At 43.1% G+C, this 23720-nt stretch overlaps 1 protein-coding gene across 8 annotated transcripts in view; it reads left to right on the top strand.

Moving 5' to 3' along the window:
* The window catches only part of LOC147017748 (phospholipid-transporting ATPase IC-like), a 159478-nt gene that overhangs the window by 65268 nt on the left and 70490 nt on the right, over positions 1-23720 (top strand). For all 8 annotated transcript variants that reach the window (XM_085847630.1, XM_085847632.1, XM_085847631.1 and 5 more), the window contains 5 exons: positions 1267-1365; positions 5012-5073; positions 5201-5273; positions 6120-6190; positions 16527-16771. In XM_085847630.1, the coding sequence (XP_085703756.1) occupies positions 1267-1365; positions 5012-5073; positions 5201-5273; positions 6120-6190; positions 16527-16771 (550 nt within the window). The remainder of the gene's footprint in view (positions 1-1266; positions 1366-5011; positions 5074-5200; positions 5274-6119; positions 6191-16526; positions 16772-23720) is intronic.

The raw sequence follows: 23720 nt of genomic DNA, 5'->3' as shown, positions 1-23720 counted from the left end.
CTGCCTGCCTGCACCCAGTCCACATCACTGCCTGCCTGCACCCACTCTGCACTACTTCCTGCCCTCACCCAGTCTGCACCATTGCCTGCCCACACCCACTCTGCACTGCTTCCTGCCCTCACCCAGTCCGCACGACTGCCTGCCCTCACCCAGTCTGCACCATTGCCTGCCTGCACCCACTCTGCACTGCTTCCTGCCCTCACCCAGTCTGCACGACTGCCTGCCCTCACCCAGTCTGCACCATTGCCTGCCTGCACCCACTCTGCACTGCTTCCTGCCCTCACCCAGTCTGCACGACTGCCTGCCCTCACCCAGTCTGCACCATTGCCTGCCTGCACCCACTCTGCACTGCTTCCTACCCTCACCCAGTCTGCACGACTGCCTGCCCTCACCCAGTCTGCACCATTGCCTGCCCTCACCCAATCCGCACCAATGCCTGCCCTTGTCCAGTTCCCATGCTGCTTTCCCTCACCCAGTCCACACTGCTTCCTGCCCTCACCCAGTCCGCAAAATTGCCTACCCGCACCCAGTCCGCACCACTGCCTGCCCTCATCGAGTTCCCATGCTGCCTGCCCACACCCTATCAGCACCGCTGCATGCCCGTACCCAGTCTGCACCACTGCCTGCCCACACCCAGTCCGCACCGCTGCCTGCCCACACCCTGTCAGCACTGCTGCATGCCCGCACCCAGTCCACACCGCTGCTTGCCCGCATGCAGTCCACACCACTGCCTGCCCACACCCCATCCACACCGCTGCCTGCCCGCACCCAGTCCGCACCGCTGCCTGCCCTCACCCAGTCTGCACCGCTGCTTGCCCTCACCCAGTCCGCACCACTACTTGCCCTCACCCAGTCCGCACTGCTGCCTGTCCTCACCCCATCCCCACACCGCTGCCTGCCCACACCCCATCCACACCGCTGCCTGTCCACACCCCATCCACACCGCTGCCTGTCCACACACCATCCACACCGCTGCCTGTCCTCACCCCATCCACACCGCTGCCTGCTCACACCCCATCCACACCGCTGCCTGCCCACACCCCATCCACACCACTGCCTGTCCACACCACATTCATACTGCTGTCTGTCCCCTCCCCAATCTGCACCGTTGCCTCCCTGCGCCCCTTCACACCATTGTCTCTACCCTCGTCAAATATTGTTTTCAATATGGATTCTCCCAATTGCAAACTGTTGTTTGGTGCTCATCTCGTGTTGTCTTTTGGCGGGAAATGCATGTGTTTGCTTTGTGTATTCGTTCTACCCCAGATTTTTCCACAAGTATCTCCACTGAAATGGTATACAACATTCATAACCCTGGCTGCTGTGATGACCTTTACAGCTATCAAAGATGCCAGGGATGACATTGTGAGTATTGGCCGTCGGGTCGTTGAGTTAACAGCAGAGCAAAGTATCCCTTATCATTGTAATCACTTTTAAGACTTAAGAATATTAAAAGTGATTATAATAGCAATGAATACTCAGATCACCCCATCCAAAACCATGATGTTTTCTACTCCCGTTAATCACCCCTCACTCTCCCCACCCCCAAACTCACCTCCTGCCAAATTTCTAGTTTTTCCTTCCTGAGAGTTTCCTTCTGTTTCCATCTTGTCCACCCCATGCGTCCTCCCTAACCCTTAATCCACCCCACACTCATTGTTTGTCCAAGTCTCCCTCTATTGTGTCCTTCAACTGCACTGTTGGTGCTTCCCACCCACCCCACACCTCTCTCTCTCTCTCTCTCTCTCTCTCTCTCTCTTTCTCTCTCTGTCTCTCTCTCTCCCTCTCTCTCTCTCCCTCTCCCTCTCCCTCTCCCTCTCCCTCTCCCTCTCCCTCTCCCTCTCCCTCTCCCTCTCCCTCTCCCTCTCCCTCTCCCTCTCCCTCTCCCTCTCCCTCTCCCTCTCCCTCTCCCTCTCCCTCTCCCTCTCTCTCTCTCTCTCTCTCTCTCTCTCTCTCTCTCTCTCTCTCTCTCTCTCTCTCTCTCTCTCTCTCTCTCTCTCTCTCTTTTCCTCATTTTCCTCATTTTCCTGTTCTTTTGTTCTGTTGCGTCCTAATTTTTCAGTGCATTCGAGCTTTTGCACGAGTCTTGGCTTTGTAGTATCAGTGAAAAAAATACATTTTCTAATGGAGCTTTTGCATGTGAGGGTACCTTTCCAAATGTACATCATACTTGCATCCTTTAAGAATTTTACAAGAACAACATATTTCCAAAAAAGATTAAAATATAGGAAAAAAAACTTATTCCAGAGATTGGTCAAATGGAGACAAAATCAGAGCTCGGTGAAATTGAGACAAAATCAGAGCTCAGTGAAATTGAGACAAAATCAGAGCTCGGTGAAATTGAGACAAAATCAGAGCTCGGTGAAATTGAGACAAAATCAGAGCTCGGTGAAATTGAGACAAAATCAGAGCTCGGTGAAATTGAGACAAAATCAGAGCTCGGTGAAATTGAGACAAAATCAGAGCTCGGTGAAATTGAGACAAAATCAGAGTTCGCTGAAATTGAGACAAAATCAGAGCTCGGTGAAATTGAGACAAAATCAGAGTTCGGTGAAATTGAGACAAAATCAGAGCTCGGTGAAATTGAGACAAAATCAGAGCTCGGTGAAATGGAGACATAATCAGAGCTCGGTGAAATGGAGACAAAATCAGAGTTCGGTGAAATTGAGACAAAATCAGAGCTCGGTGAAATTGAGACAAAATCAGAGTTCGGTGAAATTGAGACAAAATCAGAGCTCGGTGAAATGGAGACATAATCAGAGCTCGGTGAAATTGAGACAAAATCAAAGCTCGGTGAAATGGAGACAAAATCAGAGCTCGGTGAAATTGAGACAAAATCAAAGCTCGGTGAAATGGAGACAAAATCAAAGCTCGGTGAAATGGAGACAAAATCAGAGCTCGGTGAAGTTGAGACAAAATCAGAGCTCGGTGAAATTGAGACAAAATCAGAGCTCGGTGAAATGGAGACAAAATCAGAGCTCGGTGAAATTGAGACAAAATCAAAGCTCGGTGAAATTGAGACAAAATCAGAGCTCGGTGAAATTGAGACAAAATCAGAGCTCGGTGAAATTGAGACAAAATCAGAGCTCGGTGAAATTGAGACAAAATCAGAGCTCGGTGAAATTGAGACAAAATCAGAGCTCGGTGAAATCGAGGCAAAATCAGAGCTCGGTGAAATTGAGACAAAATCAGAGCTCGGTGAAATTGAGACAAAATCAGAGCTCGGTGAAATGGAGACATAATCAGAGCTCGGTGAAATTGAGACAAAATCAAAGCTCGGTGAAATGGAGACAAAATCAGAGCTCGGTGAAATTGAGACAAAATCAAAGCTCGGTGAAATGGAGACAAAATCAAAGCTCGGTGAAATGGAGACAAAATCAGAGCTCGGTGAAGTTGAGACAAAATCAGAGCTCGGTGAAATTGAGACAAAATCAGAGCTCGGTGAAATGGAGACAAAATCAGAGCTCGGTGAAATTGAGACAAAATCAAAGCTCGGTGAAATTGAGACAAAATCAGAGCTCGGTGAAATTGAGACAAAATCAGAGCTCGGTGAAATTGAGACAAAATCAGAGCTCGGTGAAATTGAGACAAAATCAGAGCTTGGTGAAATTGAGACAAAATCAGAGCTCGGTGAAATCGAGGCAAAATCAGAGCTCGGTGAAATTGAGACAAAATCAGAACTCGGTGAAATGGAGACAAAATCAGAGCTCGGTGAAATGGAGACAAAATCAGAGCTCGGTGAAATTGAGACAAAATCAGAGCTCGGTGAAATTGAGACAAAATCAGAACTCGGTGAAATTGAGACAAAATCAGAGCTTGGTGAAATTGAGACAAAATCAGAGCTCGGTGAAATTGAGACAAAATCAGAACTTGGTGAAATTGAGACAAAATCAGAACTTGGTGAAATTGAGACAAAATCAGAGCTTGGTGAAATTGAGACATAATCAGAGCTTGGTGAAATTGAGACATAATCAGAGCTTGGTGAAATTGAGACATAATCAGAGCTTGGTGAAATTGAGACATAATCAGAGCTTGGTGAAATTGAGACATAATCAGAGCTTGGTGAAATTGAGACATAATCAGAGCTTGGTGAAATGGAGACAAAATCAGAACTCAGTGAAATGGAGACAAAATCAGAACTCGGTGAAATGGAGACAAAATCAGATCTCAGTGAAATGGAGACAAAATCAGAACTCAGTGAAATTGAGACAAAATCAGAACTCAGTGAAATGGAGACAAAATCAGAGCTCGGTGAAATTGAGCAAAGCAAACCGAGACATAATCGACTGAATAAGAATTGTGGCCGACACAAAATGGCTTTGTGCACTATTGCTATTAAAATAACAAAATTGCAATTGAAATTATGTTTAAAAGTTAAACGAAGAAGAGAATGACAAAGGGAATGAAAATTGGAATTTTTTTCATCAGTTGCAACATTCTGTTTATGTTCTGTTTGAAGTTTGTAGTTTCCGGTGTCCGTAGATATGCAGACATTTTCAAAATGAAGTATTATTTACAATGGTCGGAAGGTGATGCTCAAGCACAATTAAGGCATTGCTACAAAAGCCAAATAATAAATGAGACTTAACCTTACATTGTGTAAATATGAAATGTAATGGGATAAACAATTAATGACACATTTTATTAAAACGTCACAAATGAAATGGTTTATCACAACAGGCAGCCATTGCTCTCCACTGATTTTATCATTGAGATCTTCACTGCCTTGTAATACAGCCATAGTAATTCACCTGATTACAATTTTCAAGATTATCATAAGTAACAGAGACGTTCTGTTATAAAGTAAATGTCATGTAATATACTGTAGTCAATCTGAACCAGGTAACTAAGTTATTGATGTACTGTAAATGATGGCTAGGTGAGTTGTGTCAATGTCATGCCTCGTTATTATCATTATTAATTATTATTATTATTTTGGTTATTATCATTATTACCTCCTAATCATGTTTTTAATAACTACTAATTTATTATTATCATTATATATTTTCAGATGCGTCACATTTGTGATCGATCAATAAACAACAGGAAATGTGGCTTAATGGTGAACGGAAGGTTTGTGAATTACTAAACTTGGAGTTAAAGAAAGTGTTTTTATTTACTTAGATTTATTTATTTGTTTAATTATTTACTCTCAAACGATTTTTCTTTGTTTTTAATTTTTTTTTTTATCCTTTTGCAGTTTTCAAGAAAAAAAATGGATGAACATCAAAGTTGGTGATATAGTTCGCTTGAAAAGGGATGACTTCATTCCTGTAAGTTATCACACACTCAGGGTGAGGATTAAAAGTGTCCTCTTTGAGTGAAAAGTTAAATACTGTACATTCTTCTTAAATGGCTATCAAGCAATACGTGACTTTTGAAATGACGTAATCTGTCCCATAATGCTCAGTGCCTATGCACAGAAACCCCTAACACCGCTGTTCATTGGGACAGGGAATTTATATCGTGCATGCCAGGTAAGGATTGCCCCTTAAAATGGCTCACAAAGCATCTAAAATAGACCAAAAATGCAAGGAAAAGTACCTGAGAGAAAGGGGTGTGCCTCTACACAACGAAGGATTTGGAGAACTTTCTGATCAACTCACCCAAAAAGGTGATATGTTGCAGTCCATACTGCAAAAACTCCTGACGATCTGGGAATGTGCAAAGCCTGTGGATGGGCACGTTCTACCCGACCTACCTGGATTATCACTGCCAATGAGTGGGCTTTGAATCTTGCGCGAATAACTTGCATGAACATGGCAAGCTTGATGATTTATTTAATAGTGTTATCGGAAAGACGATGCTGTCATGACCAACATTTGATATCAGGTAGACTTCTCAGAGTTACACACCATACTGTATATGCCTTGGGTGCAAATTATGTTAAAAAGACTATTTAAATTAAAGTTTTCCTGCTAGCAATGGCAGGTTAAGAGTGCCCATCGAGCAGAACCAATGAATGAAAGCACGCATACAGCGCATGGTGCACGAAAGGCCTCATTTAGCATTCACAGGTTATTTTGAAAGTTGCGTTTTGAGCCACATTCAATTTAATGATGACAACGAGATATCAAGGATTCTTTTTGATTATTACCTCTTGTATTTGATCCCTGCAGGCAGACTTGTTGCTGCTGTCGAGTTCAGAGCCAAACAGCCTTTGTTATCTGGAAACAGCAGAACTCGATGGGTGAGCAACACCATTCCATTCAAAGATCCATATTCACTCATCTGAGCTTGTATTGGGAACATCCAAAAACAATAGTTTCATGATGTTAGGATCAATAAATATAATCTTATATCACTTTTACTTTTCTTTCTTTCTCTCTTTATTTTTCTTTTTTCTTTCTTTCTCTCTTTATTTTTCTTTTTTCTTTCTTTCTTTCTTTCTTTCTTCCTTTATTTTCTCTCTCTCTCTCTCTCTCTCTCTCTCTCTCTCTCTCTCTCTCTCTCTCTCTCTCTCTCTCTCTCTCTCTCTCTCTCTCTCTCTCTCTCTCTCTCTCTCTCTCTCTCTCTCTCTCTCTCTCTCTCTTTCCACGTATTTGTTTTAGTTATAGGGGCTACATTTCATGGAGGAGCCGTATACACACACACACACACACACACACACACACACACACACACACACACAAACACACACACACACACACACACACACACACACACACACACACACGTGTGTTTATATTTATACACATATATTTATTTATATTTGTGTGTGTGTGTGTGTGTCTCTCTTCTCCATAACTCGAAAACCATTACCGTATATTTATCAGCCTGAAACTTTGCATGCGTATGAAGGGAACTCCAAGGAAATGCAGGAGTGAAAATTGGGTGTTTGGGTTCATTAAAACACCTGTTTTGAAAATAATTAACGGCCTTATTAAATTATATCCTTTATCAATGCTCATTCTTGGTCACCTCGCTGCCCCTGCTAGGGACTTAATTCGCCATTTTTTTGTGGCCTGCTCAAAAATGCCTCGACTTGGAACAGGCCACAATGGTTTCTTAACAATAAAGTGCTCGATTTTTTTTTTTTTTTTCTGATGGTCAAAAATAAAATGTTGCTGTTTGGGCCGGTTTTATCGCCTTTCCTTTCCCCTCACCTCACGCCACCTTCCCTTCTCTGCCCCTCGTGGTGCCATCCCTTCCCCTCATGCTGCCTTCCCTTGCCTTCATGCTGCCTTCCCTTGCCTTCATGCTGCCTTCCCTTCTCGTCATGCTGCCTTCCCTTGCCCTCATGCTGCCTTCCCTTGCCCTCATGCTGCCTTCCCTTCCCATCACACTGCCTTCCCCTCCCCTTATGCCACTTCTCCTGCCCCTCCCCTCACACCACCTCATCTTCCCTTCCCTTCAAACTGCATTCTCTTCCCCTCATGCTGCCTTACCTTTCCTTCCCCTCACACTGCCTTCCCTTCCCCTTACGCTGCCTTCCCTTCCCCTTACGCTGCCTTCCCTTCCCCTCACGCTGCCTTCCCTTCCCCTCATGCTGCCTTTCCTTCTGATCCCGCTGCCTTTCCTTCTGATCCCGCTGCCTTTCCTTCTGATCATGCTGCCTTCCCTTCCCCTCACACTGCCTTCCGTTCCCCTCACGCTGTCTTCCCTTCTCCGCATGCTGCTTTCCCTTCCTATCTCACTGCCTTCCCTCCCCCTCCCACTACCTCCTCCCAAACCCACCCAATCTCCACTCCCATTGACATCTCCTGGCGGTCTCCATGTGCTGCATTAACATTCTGTTTTAATGTACCCCATTTCGTTCAATCCTGTACGACCTTGAAAGTTGAGTGAATTCCAAACTGCATTGATACATGTCATGTGTATGTAACTTTGAGGAGTTTTAAAATCATTGAGTGTTTCTTTTAAAATCATTGTTATGGGATGCTATTAAATGGTATCAGTGTTTGAAAGGTGGACTGCAGGGATTAATAAATTGCTTATGAAGGCCTAAGTCACATTTTCCACGCAGCCGTGAGGTCTCCAAAATCTACGGCCACTAGCAATTATACGGCGGCCGCAGTATTTCCATGGTCACACAATGTAGCAGTCACATATGTTTTTTTTTTTTTTTCGGGGAGCCGCACGGCATATTTAGGCCTAAGTCACATTTGCCACGGCGGCTGTGGGTTTCCAAAATCTACGGCCACTAGCAATTATACGGCGGCCGCAGTATTTCCACGGTCACACAATGTAGCATTCACATATGTTTTTATTTTTCGGGGAGCGGCACGGCGTATTTATAAATTGTGGAGACCGAAAACGTGGGGGTGCCGTACGGTCTTTGATTTGATGTCGCACGGTGACCTTAGGGCGTTTCTGCGGCGGCCATATAATTTTCAAGGCAGACGCAAGGTGGCCGCAAGGCGACCGCAGGGGAGCCCTAAGGCGAACGTGCGGCCAGACGGACGGTAACGAATGGGTTAATTTTTATTTTTTTTTACCAGTTTTTTTTTTTCGGCTTGTCGAATTGCTACGGCGAACGGAGAAATGAAAAAAGTTATAACTCCACGCTATAATTCCACGGCGACCCTACGGCCTGTAAAATATAGCCAAATGGCGTAGGGCCACCCTGAGGCCACCGCAGAAACTCTGCGGCCGCGCACGTTTCTGCCAATTCAGAGGGCGTACGGCCGCCGTATCCTCGCCGTAGAGCAAATGTGACTTAGGCCTAAATAAGCTTTTGTTCTGTGTCATTTGTTGGTTTCACCTGTTAAACTATATATGGGACATATTATTGTCCGTAAAACTTTTCTGCTGTGCTACGCCTCTGGATAAGTGGTACACTCGCGTCAGTGCTCGGAGAGAGCATGTAACAACATATATACACGTACATATATACAGACAAAGACACACACACACACACACACACACACACACACACACACACACACACACACACACACACACACACACACACGTTGTCAGGTCAGGTCAGAGTAGATCTGTAACTTGCGACTGGTACCATGCAAACCTGTACTAACCTGTTTCATGGTCTGGTTGTCGGCGACTAAACCGTTTCCCCCAACAAGTTTCTTGGTGAGGAGAGTGTATGATATGGACACCCAGCAGGATGAAGAACAAAACCTGTCAAAGGGCGGAGGAGCTCCTTGTGAGCCAATGAGCATCCATATCTAGTGCCCAACTGTGTCTGCCGACGTCCTCCTGCAGTTGGGTTACTTTCGATTAGGAGGTTGGTGGCAGGATTTGCACTCTGGCCACCGTAAAACCCTTCCTCTCGCAAAACATACCCAAAGCACAAAAAAAAAATCTGAAAATCCACTCCCTGGGAGTACTTCCTATGCAGCTTCCCTTTACAGGTCAGCTCACCGGATGATGGGATTGGGGCAAAGATTTCTGGACCCCCAATCTTTGATAGGAGGGAAACCACAGGGTAATCTTCTCGGGTCAGATTGCGTTAGTGTGTGTCGGGGTGGTGCTGAGGTGTCGTCCACCAGACGGCGGTCTCCTTGGGTTAACCTGAGGCGGTCCCTTTAGGTGGGTGCCTGGAATGTCGTGTCCCGAAGAGATGATGATCACCTGTCTCTGTTGTCATCTGAGCTCAAATGTTTGGACATCAGCATTGCAGCTCTCTGAGGTTCAGAGACCGGATTGTGGCGAGATCATAGCGTGTGGTTCCACCTCGTACTGGTATGGTCACTCTGATGGTTACCATGCCCAAAGGGTTGCTGTAGTTTTGTCGAATAAGCTGACCCCAATGATAATTGAGGTAACACCGGGCAACGAGCGTATTATGAGATGAAGGATTCATCACTCCTTGGGTGTCGTTTCCCTGGTCTCTGTATATGCTCCGACTGAGGCGAGTGATCTCACTGTGAAGAATGCATTCTATGCCATGCTCGAGTCTGTCGTTGATCAGGCGAGATACTCTTCTAGTCTTGGGGGATTTCAATGCATCGTCTGGAACTGATAGCGATGGTTATGAGACGTGTGTTGATCCCCATGGGTCTGTAACTGTGAACCAGAATAGCACTAAGTTCCTTGACTTTGCAAGAAGTCATGGAATTAGGGTGACTGGTTCATGGTTTCAGCGCCCGCAAGCTCATCGCTGGACTTGGTATTCCAACGCTGGTGGTGTGCCAAAGGAGATTTACCATGTGCTCGTTGATGGTCGCTGGAGGATAATCCCGAACTGCAGGGTGTTCCGGAGTGCTCCGTTCCTCAATACTGACTACAGGCTTGTTGTAGCAACTCTTAAGTTGCAGCTTAAATCCAGGAGAATGGTTACATTCCAGCCTAGGCTGGATGTTGGCAAGCTCAAGGATGAGAGGGTAGCTGAGTAGTTTGCAGCAAGCTGAGTGAAGATTTGGGGGTCTGCGTGCTTTGGGGGATCCTGAAGAGTTGTGGAGTGCCTTCAAGGCCACCATCCTTGATGCTGCCGGTGGTTTTCTTGGAACTTACGAAAGGGTGAAGAAGAATTTTGTCTCTCAAGGGACACTGGATACCAGTGACCAGAGTCACAGGGCCAGGATTAGTGGCAGAGGTGAACTGTTCAGGAAGCTGAGGCATAAAACTGTACATGCACTCAGGGTGGACAAGTAGGCCTATGAGCAGTGAATCTGTGAGGGGGTAGAGCATCACCTGTGGTCAAGTAATTCTCGTCCTGCTTACAGGGGAATTCGCACATTGCATTCTTTCAAGCCAATCCCTCAGTGTATTGCAGCGAGAGCAGACGGTGGTGGGCTCTTGACAGAGGAGTCTGAAGTGAAGGCCCGCTGGGCCGGTTACTTTGAGCGGCTGTACCAGGCTGATCCACCAGCTGTTGAGTTGGATGTCAGGGGTGTTACAATCCCTGTTGCTGACCCACCACTCAACTGTGGTCCACCTTCGCTTGTGGAAACACAGTCTGCGCTGAACTTGTTGAAATGGGGTAAAGCTCCTGAGATCTATGATTCTATGGCATTCATGCTGAACTTCTCAAGGCTGGTGGAAATGCTATACTCATGTTGTTGCATGCAGTTCTGTGCTCTGCCTGGAACACAGGCATCATCCAAACTGATTGGAAGAAGGGCCTTATTGTCCCTCTCTGGAAAGGGAAGGGTGATTGCCAAGACTGCAAGAACTACCGAGGGGTGACGCTGCTCTCCATACCAGGCAAGGTCTTTGCTCAGAGAATTCTCTATAGGGTTCGCCACCATCTGCTTGAGCACCAGCGAACAGAGCAGTCAGGCTTTACACCAAAGGTCAACGATTGACCGTATCCTTGTTATTCGTGTCCTCACCAAACGCAGGCGAGAATTTCGGCAGGAGCTGCTTGCAGCCTATGTTGATCTCTGTAAAGCGATTGATTCATTGAATCGGGATACCCTCTGGAGGATTTTTAGTCTTCACGGGGTGCCACCAAAATAGATCAATCTGATGTCTGAACTATATTCTCGTACTGAGAGTGCTGTGAGATGTGGTGATACCATCTTTGACTTATTTGCAGTTGTTGCTGGAGTTCGTCGGGGTGTGTACTGGCTCCCACACTTTTCAGAGATTGTATGGACTGGATTCTCGGGAGGATGTCTGAGAGATCAAGCTGTGGTGCATCATCTGGGAATGTCAATATCTCTGACCTTGATTTCACAGACGATGCAGTCATCTTTGCGGAGACTCTAGATATACTTTTGAGGGCCCTCGAGGTGTGGAATGAGGAGTCGGTGCCGCTGGGATTTCGTGTTTCCTGGGTCAAAATTAAGATCCAGGCTTTCAATAACATCTTGGATGCTGCTTTCCTGTCTGTTAATGTTTGTGATTAGTTTGTTGAAGTCGTGGAGAGATTCACTTACCTTGGAAGTGATATTCATGTTTCTGCTGGCTGTGAGCCAGAGGACAACAGACATCTGCGTCGGGCCTGGGGAGTCATGGATTCACTGGATATTTGGGTGTGGTGCTGTCGGTACCTGTGTGGGTGGACGAAAGTCCAACTCTTCAGGTCCTTGTCGCTTCCAGTCTTGCTCTCTGGATGTGAGACTTGGACTCTGACCAGGGATCTGAGATGTAGACTTAATTCCTTTGGCACCAGGTCTCTTCGGAGAATCCTTGGCTCTCGCTGGTCGGACTTTGTGTCCAACGAGCAGTTGCTCAGAGAGACTCAAATGAGATTTGTTACCTGCATATTCCGTGAACATCAGCTGCGGCTGTATGGACATGCGGCTCGTTTTCCTGATGCTGATCCTGCTCACCAGATTCTCTTAGCGAGGGAGTCTCCTCAGTGGAGGAGGTCAATGGGCCGACCATGTTCCTCATGGTTGTAGCAGATTGATCAACATCTCAATGAGATGGGGATGGGCCAGACATCTGCTTGGGGGATGGCCAGACGGAGACCCTTGGAATACTGACAGAAAGTGGACACAGCGACGCACTGCTCTGGTGCCTGCTCACATACCTGACCTGATCTCTCACACACACACACACACACACACACACACACACACACACACACACACACACACACACACACACACACACACACACACACACACACACACACACACACACACACACACACACACACACACACACAAACACGGATGGCTTGGTACTTTTGAGACCTGGTAGGTTTCCGTTCCATTTCCTGAAACCTACCTATGTGTGTTGATGGCCATAACAGTAATTTGCATGCACACACAGTTACTTTACCGGTCAAAAGTTTTAGAACACCCTCATTTTCCAGTTTTTACTGAAATTTAAGCAGTTCAATGTTTCAATGTACACTGAAATTCAAGCAAATAACAAATAAACAATTGCAGATAAAAAAGAAATCATGGAATCGTTTTGTTGAACAAAATTTAATCAAAATTTTTGATTCATCAAAGTATCCACCTTTTGCAGATATAACAGCCGAACATCCTCGTGGCATTCTTTCTTCAATGGAAATCAAATATTGTTCGGAAAGTTCTTCCCAACACTGTCGCAGAAGTTCCCACAAATGTCTTGCACTTGTAGGTTGGTTTGCTTTCACCCTCCTGTCCAGTTCATCCCAAACCAGCTTGATGGGGTTTAAGTCTGGAGACTGTGCTGGCCATTCCATGATTTGAAGCCTACGGTGTTGTTCTTCTCTTCTTAGGTAGTTCTGACAGCCTGGAGGTATGTTTTGAGTCGTTATCTTGCTGTAGGATGAATCCCTGATCAACTAGGCATAGACCAGAGGGTATTGCATGGCATTGCAAAATGCTGTGGTAGCCCTTTTTGTTCAGGGTGCCAGTCACTCTGTGCAAGTCGCCGACTCTGGATCCAGCAAAAGCGCCCCAGATCATCATGCTTCCTCCTCCATGTTTGACAGTTGGTGTCACAAACTGAGGAACCATCCTTTCGCCTTCTCGACGGCGTACTACAACCCTGCGTGATGAACCGAAGATTTCAAATTTTTATTCATCGGTCGATAAGACCTTCTTCCAGTTTTCAGTAATCCACTGGTGGTGCTTCATGGCCCAGGCAAGCCTCTTTTTCTTATTTTTCCATCTTAAGGCCCAGTCACACCTTGACGTTTTAGCCAGCTTATGCCGATTTTTAAAAAAATTGTCTAAAACGTTGGCACACGTCGAATAGGTTATGGGTAAGTTTTGGAAACATTGAGAGCACGCTGAAAAACACTGCCATACGTCGTAGTACGCTGGCTTTCATTGTTGTACTTTGTGGTTGTCCTCAAATTTTAGCATGCTTGAAATTTTACGACTTATGCCAGCGTATGACTCACAAGTTCCGCTACGCTGGCCATAAGTTGTAGGCACGTTATGCGATCGTTGACACAAGTCGACACACATTACTTGTAAGTTAATCATAAGTCGAAACATGTCGAGGTAATGTTTAGCGTACCCAAAACTTATTTCTAACCTCTGAGTAACGTGTTGTAGGCACAATACGCGATCGTTGACACACCTCCACACACGTTACTTGTGAGGTACTCATAAGTCAAAACACGTCAATGTAATGGTTAGCGTCAGTGTTCCAGACTCCCTGTTGTTTATTTTTTTATTTTTTTATTTTTTTTCTTCGTTAGGACAGTCATGTTGACACCGATTTATAGTGCGGTTATGATTTAAATTGTTGAGCGGCAGCCTATTAATTATATTATATTATAACCGCACTTGAAATCGAAGTGTCAACATCACCGTCATACCGAAGAAAAAAACAAACAGGGAGTCTGGAACACTTACGCTAACCATTACATTGATGTGCTTCGACTTATAAGTAACGTCCAAGTAACTTTTGTCGACGTGTGCCAACGTTCGCATATCGTGCGAACAACTTCTTCCCATCGCATGCGGAATGTGTGAGGCATACGGCAAGTACGTCGTAAAATGTTTAACACGTTTAAAATTTCAAGACATACTCCACTTACTACGATGTATGATAGCGTACTTTAGAGCTCTATTCACGTATGCCAAACTTACCCATACCGTATTCGACGTGCGCCAGCGTTTTAGACGCATTTTTCAGAGGTCGCCATACGCTGGCAAGATCGCCAAGGTGTGACTGCGATGTTGACACTTCCATTTCACCGGCGGTTATGATTTGAATCATTGTGCGGCAGCCTTTTAATGGGCTACGCCACGTGATCGTCGGCGATACGTGCAGCGCGCTATGCATAATTTAGACTATCGTTGGGCATAGGTTGTGAAGGCCGACAACAGGTTCAGCATTCGTTGGTATAAGTTATCTATAAGACAACACAACGTTCTGTGTCCGTTACTAATATGTTATGCATACGACCAACTCGTTATGAATACGTCCGAATCTTTAAAAAAACATCAAAAATTCAGCGTAAGCCAGCGTTTTACATACATTTTGATACGTTGCCATTGCTGGCTAAAATGTCAAGGTGTGACTGGGCCTTTAGTAATGGCTTTCTTCCTGCCACTCGATCTGTCAAACCTGCAGCTCGAAGTCTTCTCTTCACAGTTGAAACTGAGACTTCTTTACTTTGACCAGTGTTAAGCTGTGCTTGAAGCTGGTGTCCTGTAAGCCGCCTATCACGGTGCTGTTGACTCTCAGAAACTTGTCTTCTGATTGTGTTGTGGCTTTGGGTCTGCCAGACCTCTTCCTGTCAGGTTTTCCTCCAGTTTCCAAGTGCTTTTTAATGGTGTCGGAAACTGTACTCACTGACACCTTGGCCTCTTTGCAATTTCTCTAAAGGAAAGACCAACACTTTTCAGGGTTATAATGGTCTGTCTATCTTCCTTTGTTAATTGTCTTTTTCTCGGCATTATGAAAGCAATATACTACTTCCTGCAGTGTAATATTCCTCATATAATGCTTCAGAGGGTGTCGCAACACGGTCTGTTCCAACACTGCTTTTTACAGACAGAGGGTTTGTAATTAATCAACAAAAGTTTGGACACCTGTTGCAGTTGTTTGCATCAACTTTCAAGGCTTAATTTACTTCCATTGCTGCAGAACAGCTGCAGTTGCTCACCCATTACTTGTTCCCTGAAAAGGGCCTTTTTAACCACTCTGAAATTTACATTATTTTTCAGTTTTTGGTAACCTAAACTTTTCTTTTTTAACCTCTGGAAGTTTACTGTTTAGCTTTGTACCATTTTAGGTTATTCACTGGATTTGAACTGATTACATTTCAGTAATAACTGGAAAAATGGGGGTGTTCTAAAACTTTCGACCAGTGGAGTACACAGTTATCTGTGCATACACACATATACTGTACATATACACACGCATGAAGGTGTATACTTTGAGATTTTGGAGGACTCTGTTCAATCTCCTGAAACCATCAATATATATATATATATATATATATATATATATATATATATATATATATATATATATATATATATACATACACACACACACACAAACATACATACACGTGGATACTTTGAGACCTGGGAGAACTCCATTTCTGAAACCAACATATGGAGATATCCAACACACACACAAATATATGAAATATCACCAGACTTGAGAGGATCGACTTTAGCAAACACATCCACTGAGCTTGATGGAGGATGTGACCTCACTTTGTTGAGCACTCTGGGTACCATTCTGTAGAGCACATCTTTATGATGTTACTTTTCCCTACACACAATGAGGCAATGGAGGAGGAATTTCTTCTTCCCTATCGATGCGACACTCTTCGGTTGTTTTTCCGTGCTGTATTCCTTTAAAATACTGAGTCTCAAGCAAGGAAGGATCACGTACCATTTTAAAGTCTTTGGTGTGATTTGGATGACGTTCAAACCACCGACGAGGAACCTGTTTTATGTCTCTTTCTTCTAAATAACTTTCAGCAATTTGGTGCATTTGAAACACATTAGCAGATAGTGGGCAATTAACTGTAAAAAGTCAATTTTAATAAGAAGTGTAAATAACAATGAAAAGAGCTCGATGATGATGATGATCATCATGATGATGATGATGATGATGATGATGATGATGATGATGATGATGATGATGCTTAAAGAGAAATATTGAAGTAAAAATCGGTTCCAGAAGAATTGATGGTCTTATAATTTGCTGTTCCACAACAAATACGAGTTCACTTAATTGATCGGAATCACTTGTTTCAGAGAAACCAACCTGAAGTATAAACAAGCATTGAAGATCACCCACGAACAACTACACGAGGAGGCCCAACTGGCTGACTTTAACGGCATCATCCACTGTGAAATTCCCAACAACCGCTTGGACAAATTTGAGGGAACACTGGAGTGGAGAGAAGGCGATGTTCACTCGGTGGGCAATGATAACATTCTTCTCCGTGGATGTCGTTTGCGAAACACTCAGTTCTGTCATGGAATGGTGGTCTATGCAGGTAAATGGAGTTTGTTTCTGTTTGAAATTAGATTGCTGAGAATGTTGTGGAATTTAGCCCAGGTGGGCTCAAGGTGGTGTCTGAAGAGGTTTTATGGGATTCAGACCGGAGTCTGTTTTAGGAAGTCATGTGATATAGACGTTTTCATGTTGTTTGTGTTCAAATCAGGTTATTGGTTCGTTAAGTTGAGGTACATTGTAACTCTGAGAACTGGTGACACAAACACGAGTGATCATATGACAGTGTTGTGTGAGTTTTCAGTTTAATAATGTTTACACTATCAATGGATTGTTGCATTTTTGCCACCTTGTGAGAGATCATTTAGTTCCATGTCTCTTGCATAATGAATGGCTTTGTAAAAACACAAATAAATAGTCAAATTTCAGAGCAGAAAACTTTAGAACGAGTATTTTTGGGATGTTTTTAAATCAAGGTAAAATATAACAAACACGCGACTTTCAAAATGATGTATGAATGCTGAATGAGGCCATTTTTGCACGCACTGTATGTACGTGTATGAGTTTACAGTGACTCGGTTCTGCTCGCCAGGCACTTTTAACCTGCACGTTACTAGCCTGAGATCTGTAATTAAAATTGTTTTTTTTAACATAATTTTCAGTATTTAGACAAAAGAGTGGCAATTTCAAGATGGTTAACCATAATTTTTCTGCTGTTGAATGCAAATCGGACTTGCTGAAATATAGGAATGTGAGAAATATCCGTGGATGAGAATGAGAGGTGTTAAGTTCTCATCATTTCCTGTTAAGACATAGCAGCCGCAGTGGATGTATTAAAAAACAAAACCAAACACACACACACACACACACACACGCACACGCACACACACGGACACACACACACACACACACACACACACACACACACACACGGACACTTCTCCTTTTAGCAATAGATGCAAATATCTAGGATAATTGTTCTTGTGGCTTCAGAACCATGCAATCTATATTTATACCAGCCATCATAACTCCCAATGCACCCACCCCCCACCACCTCCCAACATGATTAATAGTAAATGTAACAATTTTACCCTGTACCTGTACATGCCAAAGCCCCAGATGTGTCCTTCCCCTCGGTGTTCAGAAGCACCGAATCTTCATCCATTGGTAACGATCCATCAGGGGTTTGGGTAACGCTCGTCCCTCCATTCGGATCTTGTACCGACCCACGTGGTTGGGAGTTCGTACTACGAACAGCTGCCCGTTTCACGAGCTGAGAAAGTTCTCCAAATCTTTCATTGTGCAGAGGTACAGCTCTTTCTCCCAGGTACTTTTCCAAGTACTTTCAGCTTCTTTTAGAAGTTTTCTGAGGTATTTTAGGTAACAATCCTTGTATCTCACACACGATATACTTTATGATGCCAAGAACACCACCGTTTCCTGGAAGTTATGCGCATCGAGCATTCTGGGGTGGAATACATCGTTTTTAAAGTTGAGTATTGAATTTTGTTCACCAGACCTGTGATCATTTACAGTGCTTAATTAAATGTGCAATAACAATTTGAGACAAATTCTGTTTTGAATTTCAGTTGGAAATGTTTTTAATCTTATAATGTCAAAAAACATTTACATTTAGCAACTGAGTTTACATTGAGATTCATGCTTGGGGTACCTAAAGGGTCAGGAACCGGATTGGTGAAGGGGTGTAAATTTTCTATGTCAATGAATACTCCACCATGTGGCGCCACCTCGTGGTGGTGGCAGAAGGTATTATAATTCGTTTTTACCTGGGTAACACGAAGGTTCGAGCACCCTGTGCCCTGGTAAGTTTGTCCTCCTTCCTTTCTTCCTCCCCCCCCCACCCCCTCAAACTACCTTCAAAAAAAAAATGGAGCAGCCTGTCAAAGCATGTCATTATGTGTGAGACATTTTGAGGGGAGAGGACATCAGGACGAAGAGGTGTCAAAGGGGAGAACAGTGGACAAAGCGGTGGGTTGGGGGGGGGGGAGCGGGACGTGAGAATGGGGATGGGGAGGGGTGAGGGGTTAAAGTACTCGACGGGGAGGGGTTGAGGGGTTAAAGTACTCTACGAGGATGGGAAGGGGTGAGGTGTTCAAGTACTCCATGCATGGGTAAATTTGTCTTCCTTTTCTTCTCCTCTCACCCAGAAGTTTTTGGCAAAGACGACGACTAATTGGTCTGTCAGAGAAGCGACGGGTCGGCTCTGCTCGTGAATCGAAGAAATATATTTGCAACAGTATCATTATAATGCGCAAACGTGGGTGTTTTTAATAATGTGGCTGTTATGTGGTCATGAGGTTTTAATAATGAAGTGGTAAGGTGTTTTGAATTATGTGGAGGTGAGATGTTATTAATAGCATGGGAGTTATGTTATGGTGAGGAGTTAAGAATGGAGCGGTTACATGGTGGTGAGGTTTTAATAATGTGGTGAGGTGTTTTGAATTATGTGGTGCTGAGGTGTTTTTGATAACATAGTGGTGAGGTGTTTTTATTACCGTGGTGGTTACCTGGTGGTAAGGTTTTAATAATGTGGGAGTGATGTGCTTTTAATAATGTGGGAGTGATGTGTTTTTAATAATGTGAGAGTGATGTGTTTTTAATAATGTGGGAGTGATGTGTTTTTAATAATGTGGGAGTGAGTTGTTTTAATAACGTGGGAGTGATGTGTTTTTAATAATGTGGGAGTGATGTGTTTTTAATAACGTGGGAGTGATGTGTTTTTAATAATGTGGGAGTGATGTGTTTTTAATAATGTGGGAGTGATGTGTTTTTAATAACGTGAGAGTGATGTGTTTTTAATAATGTGGGAGTGATGTGTTTTTAATAACGTGGGAGTGATGTGTTTTTAATAACATGGGAGTGATGTGTTTTTAATAACGTGGGAGTGATGTGTTTTTAATAACGTGGGAGTGATGTGTTTTTAATAACGTGGGAGTGATGTGTTTTTAATAACGTGGGAGTGATGTGTTTTTAATAACGTGGGAGTGATGTGTTTTTAATAACGTGGGAGTGATGTGTTTTTAATAACGTGGGAGTGATGTGTTTTTAATAACGTGGGAGTGATGTGTTTTTAATAACGTGGGAGTGATGTGTTTTTAATAACGTGGGAGTGATGTGTTTTTAATAACGTGGGAGTGATGTGTTTTTAATAAAGTGGCAGTGAGGTGTTTTTAGTAACGTGGGAGTGATGTGTTTTTAATAATGTGGCGGTGAGGTGTTTTTAATAATGTGGCGGTGAGGTGTATTTAATAATGTGGGAGTGATGTGTTTTTAATAACGTGGGAGTGATGTGTTTTTAATAACATGGGAGTGATGTGTTTTTAATAACGTGGGAGTGATGTGTTTTTAATAACGTGAGAGTGATGTGTTTTTAATAACGTGAGAGTGATGTGTTTTTAATAATGTGAGAGTGATGTGTTTTTAATAATGTGGGAATGAGGTGTTTTTAATAATGTGGGAGTGAGGTGTTTTTAATAACGTGAGAGTGATGTGTTTTTAATAACGTGAGAGTGATGTGTTTTTAATAACGTGAGAGTGATGTGTTTTTAATAACGTGGGAGTGATGTGTTTTTAATAACGTGAGAGTGATGTGTTTTTAATAACGTGAGAGTGATGTGTTTTTAATAACGTGGGAGTGATGTGTTTTTAATAACGTGAGAGTGATGTGTTTTTAATAACGTGAGAGTGATGTGTTTTTAATAATGTGGGAGTGATGTGTTTTTAATAACGTGGGAGTGATGTGTTTTTAATAACGTGAGAGTGATGTGTTTTTAATAACGTGGGAGTGATGTGTTTTTAATAACGTGAGAGTGATGTGTTTTTAATAACGTGAGAGTGATGTGTTTTTAATAATGTGAGAGTGATGTGTTTTTAATAACGTGGGAGTGAGGTGTTTTTAATAATGTGGGAGTGAGGTGTTTTTAATAACGTGAGAGTGATGTGTTTTTAATAAAGTGGGAGTGATGTGTTTTTAATTACGTGGGAGTGATGTGTTTTTAATAACGTGAGAGTGATGTGTTTTTAATAACGTGGGAGTGATGTGTTTTTAATAACGTGAGAGTGATGTGTTTTTAATAAAGTGGGAGTGATGTGTTTTTAATAACGTGAGAGTGATGTGTTTTTAATAACGTGGGAGTGATGTGTTTTTAATAACGTGAGAGTGATGTGTTTTTAATAACGTGAGAGTGATGTGTTTTTAATAATGTGGGAGTGATGTGTTTTTAATAATGTGGGAGTGAGGTGTTTTTAATAACGTGAGAGTGATGTGTTTTTAATAACATGGGAGTGATGTGTTTTTAATAACGTGAGAGTGATGTGTTTTTAATAACATGAGAGTGATGTGTTTTTAATAATGTGGGAGTGATGTGTTTTTAATAACATGAGAGTGATGTGTTTTTAATAACGTGAGAGTGATGTGTTTTTCATAATATGGGAGTGATGTGTTTTTAATAATGTGGGAGTGAGGTGTTTTTAATAACGTGAGAGTGATGTGTTTTTAATAACGTGAGAGTGATGTGTTTTTAATAACGTGAGAGTGATGTGTTTTTAATAACGTGAGAGTGATGTGTTTTTAATAATGTGGGAGTGATGTGTTTTTTTCATAATGTGGGAGTGATGTGTTTTTAATAATGTGGCGGTGAGGTGTTTTTAATAATGTGGGAGTGAGGTGTTTTTAATAATGTGGAGGTGAGGTGTTTTTAATAACGTGAGAGTGATGTGTTTTTAATAACGTGAGAGTGATGTGTTTTTAATAACGTGAGAGTGATGTGTTTTTAATAACGTGAGAGTGATGTGTTTTTAATAACGTGAGAGTGATGTGTTTTTAATAACGTGAGAGTGATGTGTTTTTAATAACGTGAGAGTGATGTGTTTTTAATAATGTGGGAGTGATGTGTTTTTTTCATAATGTGGGAGTGATGTGTTTTTAATAATGTGGCGATTTGTTAGGGTTAGGGTTAGGGTTAGGGTTAGGGTTAGGGTTAGGGTTAGTATTTGTATTTGTATTTATTGTATTGTATTTGCAAATACAAAATGTATTTGCTTTCTTTTCTGAAACCACACACACAATTTTGATGAAACTTGACCACAACCTTTATCACCTGTTATGTACCAAGGTTTGTTCATGGCATAAAATAAAAAAATCCATAGTTATTTACTCTCTCCATTATATATGTTGAGGGTCATCCATACCTTCCAGTGTTTGCCTGATTATCTTATCCATCCACTACCATGTGAGTACCCAGGGGTATTGCCCTCCTATATTTAATATCGCTGTGAGGTTCTTTGTCATCATTACTGCAGGTCGAGCTATCACTGGAACTACTTTGGCATTCTTCAGCTTCCAGGATCTTCTCACTTCATTCTTGAGCTCTTATTATTTTGTCATTTTCTTGATTTTTGCATCGTTAGTCCAAAATCATTGGTATGAACACCTCAATCAGCAATGCCTTCCTCTCTCTTTTTTTTTTGTTTCTCAGTATGATTCCTCAGTTCCTCAGTATGATGTTCCTCAGTTTTTTTGTTCCTCAGTATCTGGTCGCAACACTTTGGTTTCGATTTTCACGTTCGATGGGATCATAAGGTCGTACGTGAGCAGTAGGTACTTCCATGTTTTCAGTGATTATTTTGGTTCATGTTCCCACAAATTTTCTGGAACTGAGATATCAAAGTTTTTGCAGATGTGCCAGTGGATAACTTTACAAACTCTGTTGCGTCATTGTGTGTACAGCTGTTCTGACATGAGTTTGTTTGTGTGTGTGTGTGTGTGTGTTTGGTCATTACGCATAACATATCATTCTCTTTACTAACCCTACCTCCACCCCTCACCTTTCTCTCTTCTTTTTATTTTCATATCTCTCTCTCTCTCTCTCTCTCTCTCTCTCTCTCTCTCTCTCTCTCTCTCTCTCTCTCTCTCTCTCTCTCTCTCTCTCTCTCTCTCTCTCTCTCTCTCTCTCTCTCTCTCTCTCTCTCTCTCTCTCTCTTTCACCTCTATCTCTCTATATCTCTATCTCTCATTCTCTCTATCTCTCTATCTCTCTATCTCTCTATCTCTCTATCTCTCTATCTCTCTATCTCTCTATCTCTCTATCTCTCTCACTCCTTCCTCGCATCCCTCCCTCCCACAGTATTGTAACATTTGGTGAGGCATAGCTCTCCCTCCCTCCCCCCCCCCGTTCCTCGCTCTCCCTCCTCCTGGCTTCCCCTCCCTCTCTCTTCACTTCCTCTTTCTCTCTCTCTCCTCCCTCTACTCTCAAACCCCCCCCCCTCCGCTTTAATACCCCCCCATCAGCGAAGCGACAGGTTGTATTTGCTTGTAATATTATATTATTTATATATATATATATATATATATTTGTCTTCTTTCTGATATCTATACATCATAAAGAAGATAATTGCTTTTGGGTCGTTTATTGGCACAATTAACCTGCTCTTGGTCACTTATCTTTTCTGCATGTCTCTCGGGATTGTGGGTTGGACAAGCCACCATGATGGGCCATGAGCTGCTCATGGTCACATGTATTTTCCGCATATCTTTTGGGATTGTGAGTTGGACAAGTGACCGTGACCTGGTCATGGTCACATACCTTTGCTGCATATCTTATGGGATTGTAAGTTTGACAGGTGATGTGCATTAGGGGGTTTGAAGGCTTGAAGTGGCGAGTGGATTGACGCCTTAGTGTTGTGAGGGGGAGGTCTGAGGACTTGGGATTTGTGAGGGGGGGGGGGGTTGAGGACTTGAAACCACATTTTACATTAAGTGGAATTTCCATGGGTCCTTGCTCATCAACCATTTAACTCTTACCGATCCATACACACCCTCAAAACAAACCAAGCTTATGCAGATTCCTTAACTATCCTAACTTTGGGTTGTTTAATCACATGGCATGTACAAAGGCTACTTACAAAACAATGCTGAGAGGTCATTTTCAAACTGGCGGCAAAACTGTGTCGGAGTCCTGGGCAGGTCGCTT

Source organism: Eptatretus burgeri, chromosome 11, assembly GCF_056783735.1.
Source record: "Eptatretus burgeri isolate ZD-2024b chromosome 11, Ebu_testis_v1, whole genome shotgun sequence".
Taxonomy (NCBI): Eukaryota; Metazoa; Chordata; class Myxini; order Myxiniformes; family Myxinidae; genus Eptatretus; species Eptatretus burgeri.
Note: the sequence above shows the minus strand (reverse complement) of the source record. Positions and strands in the feature narration are given on the sequence as shown.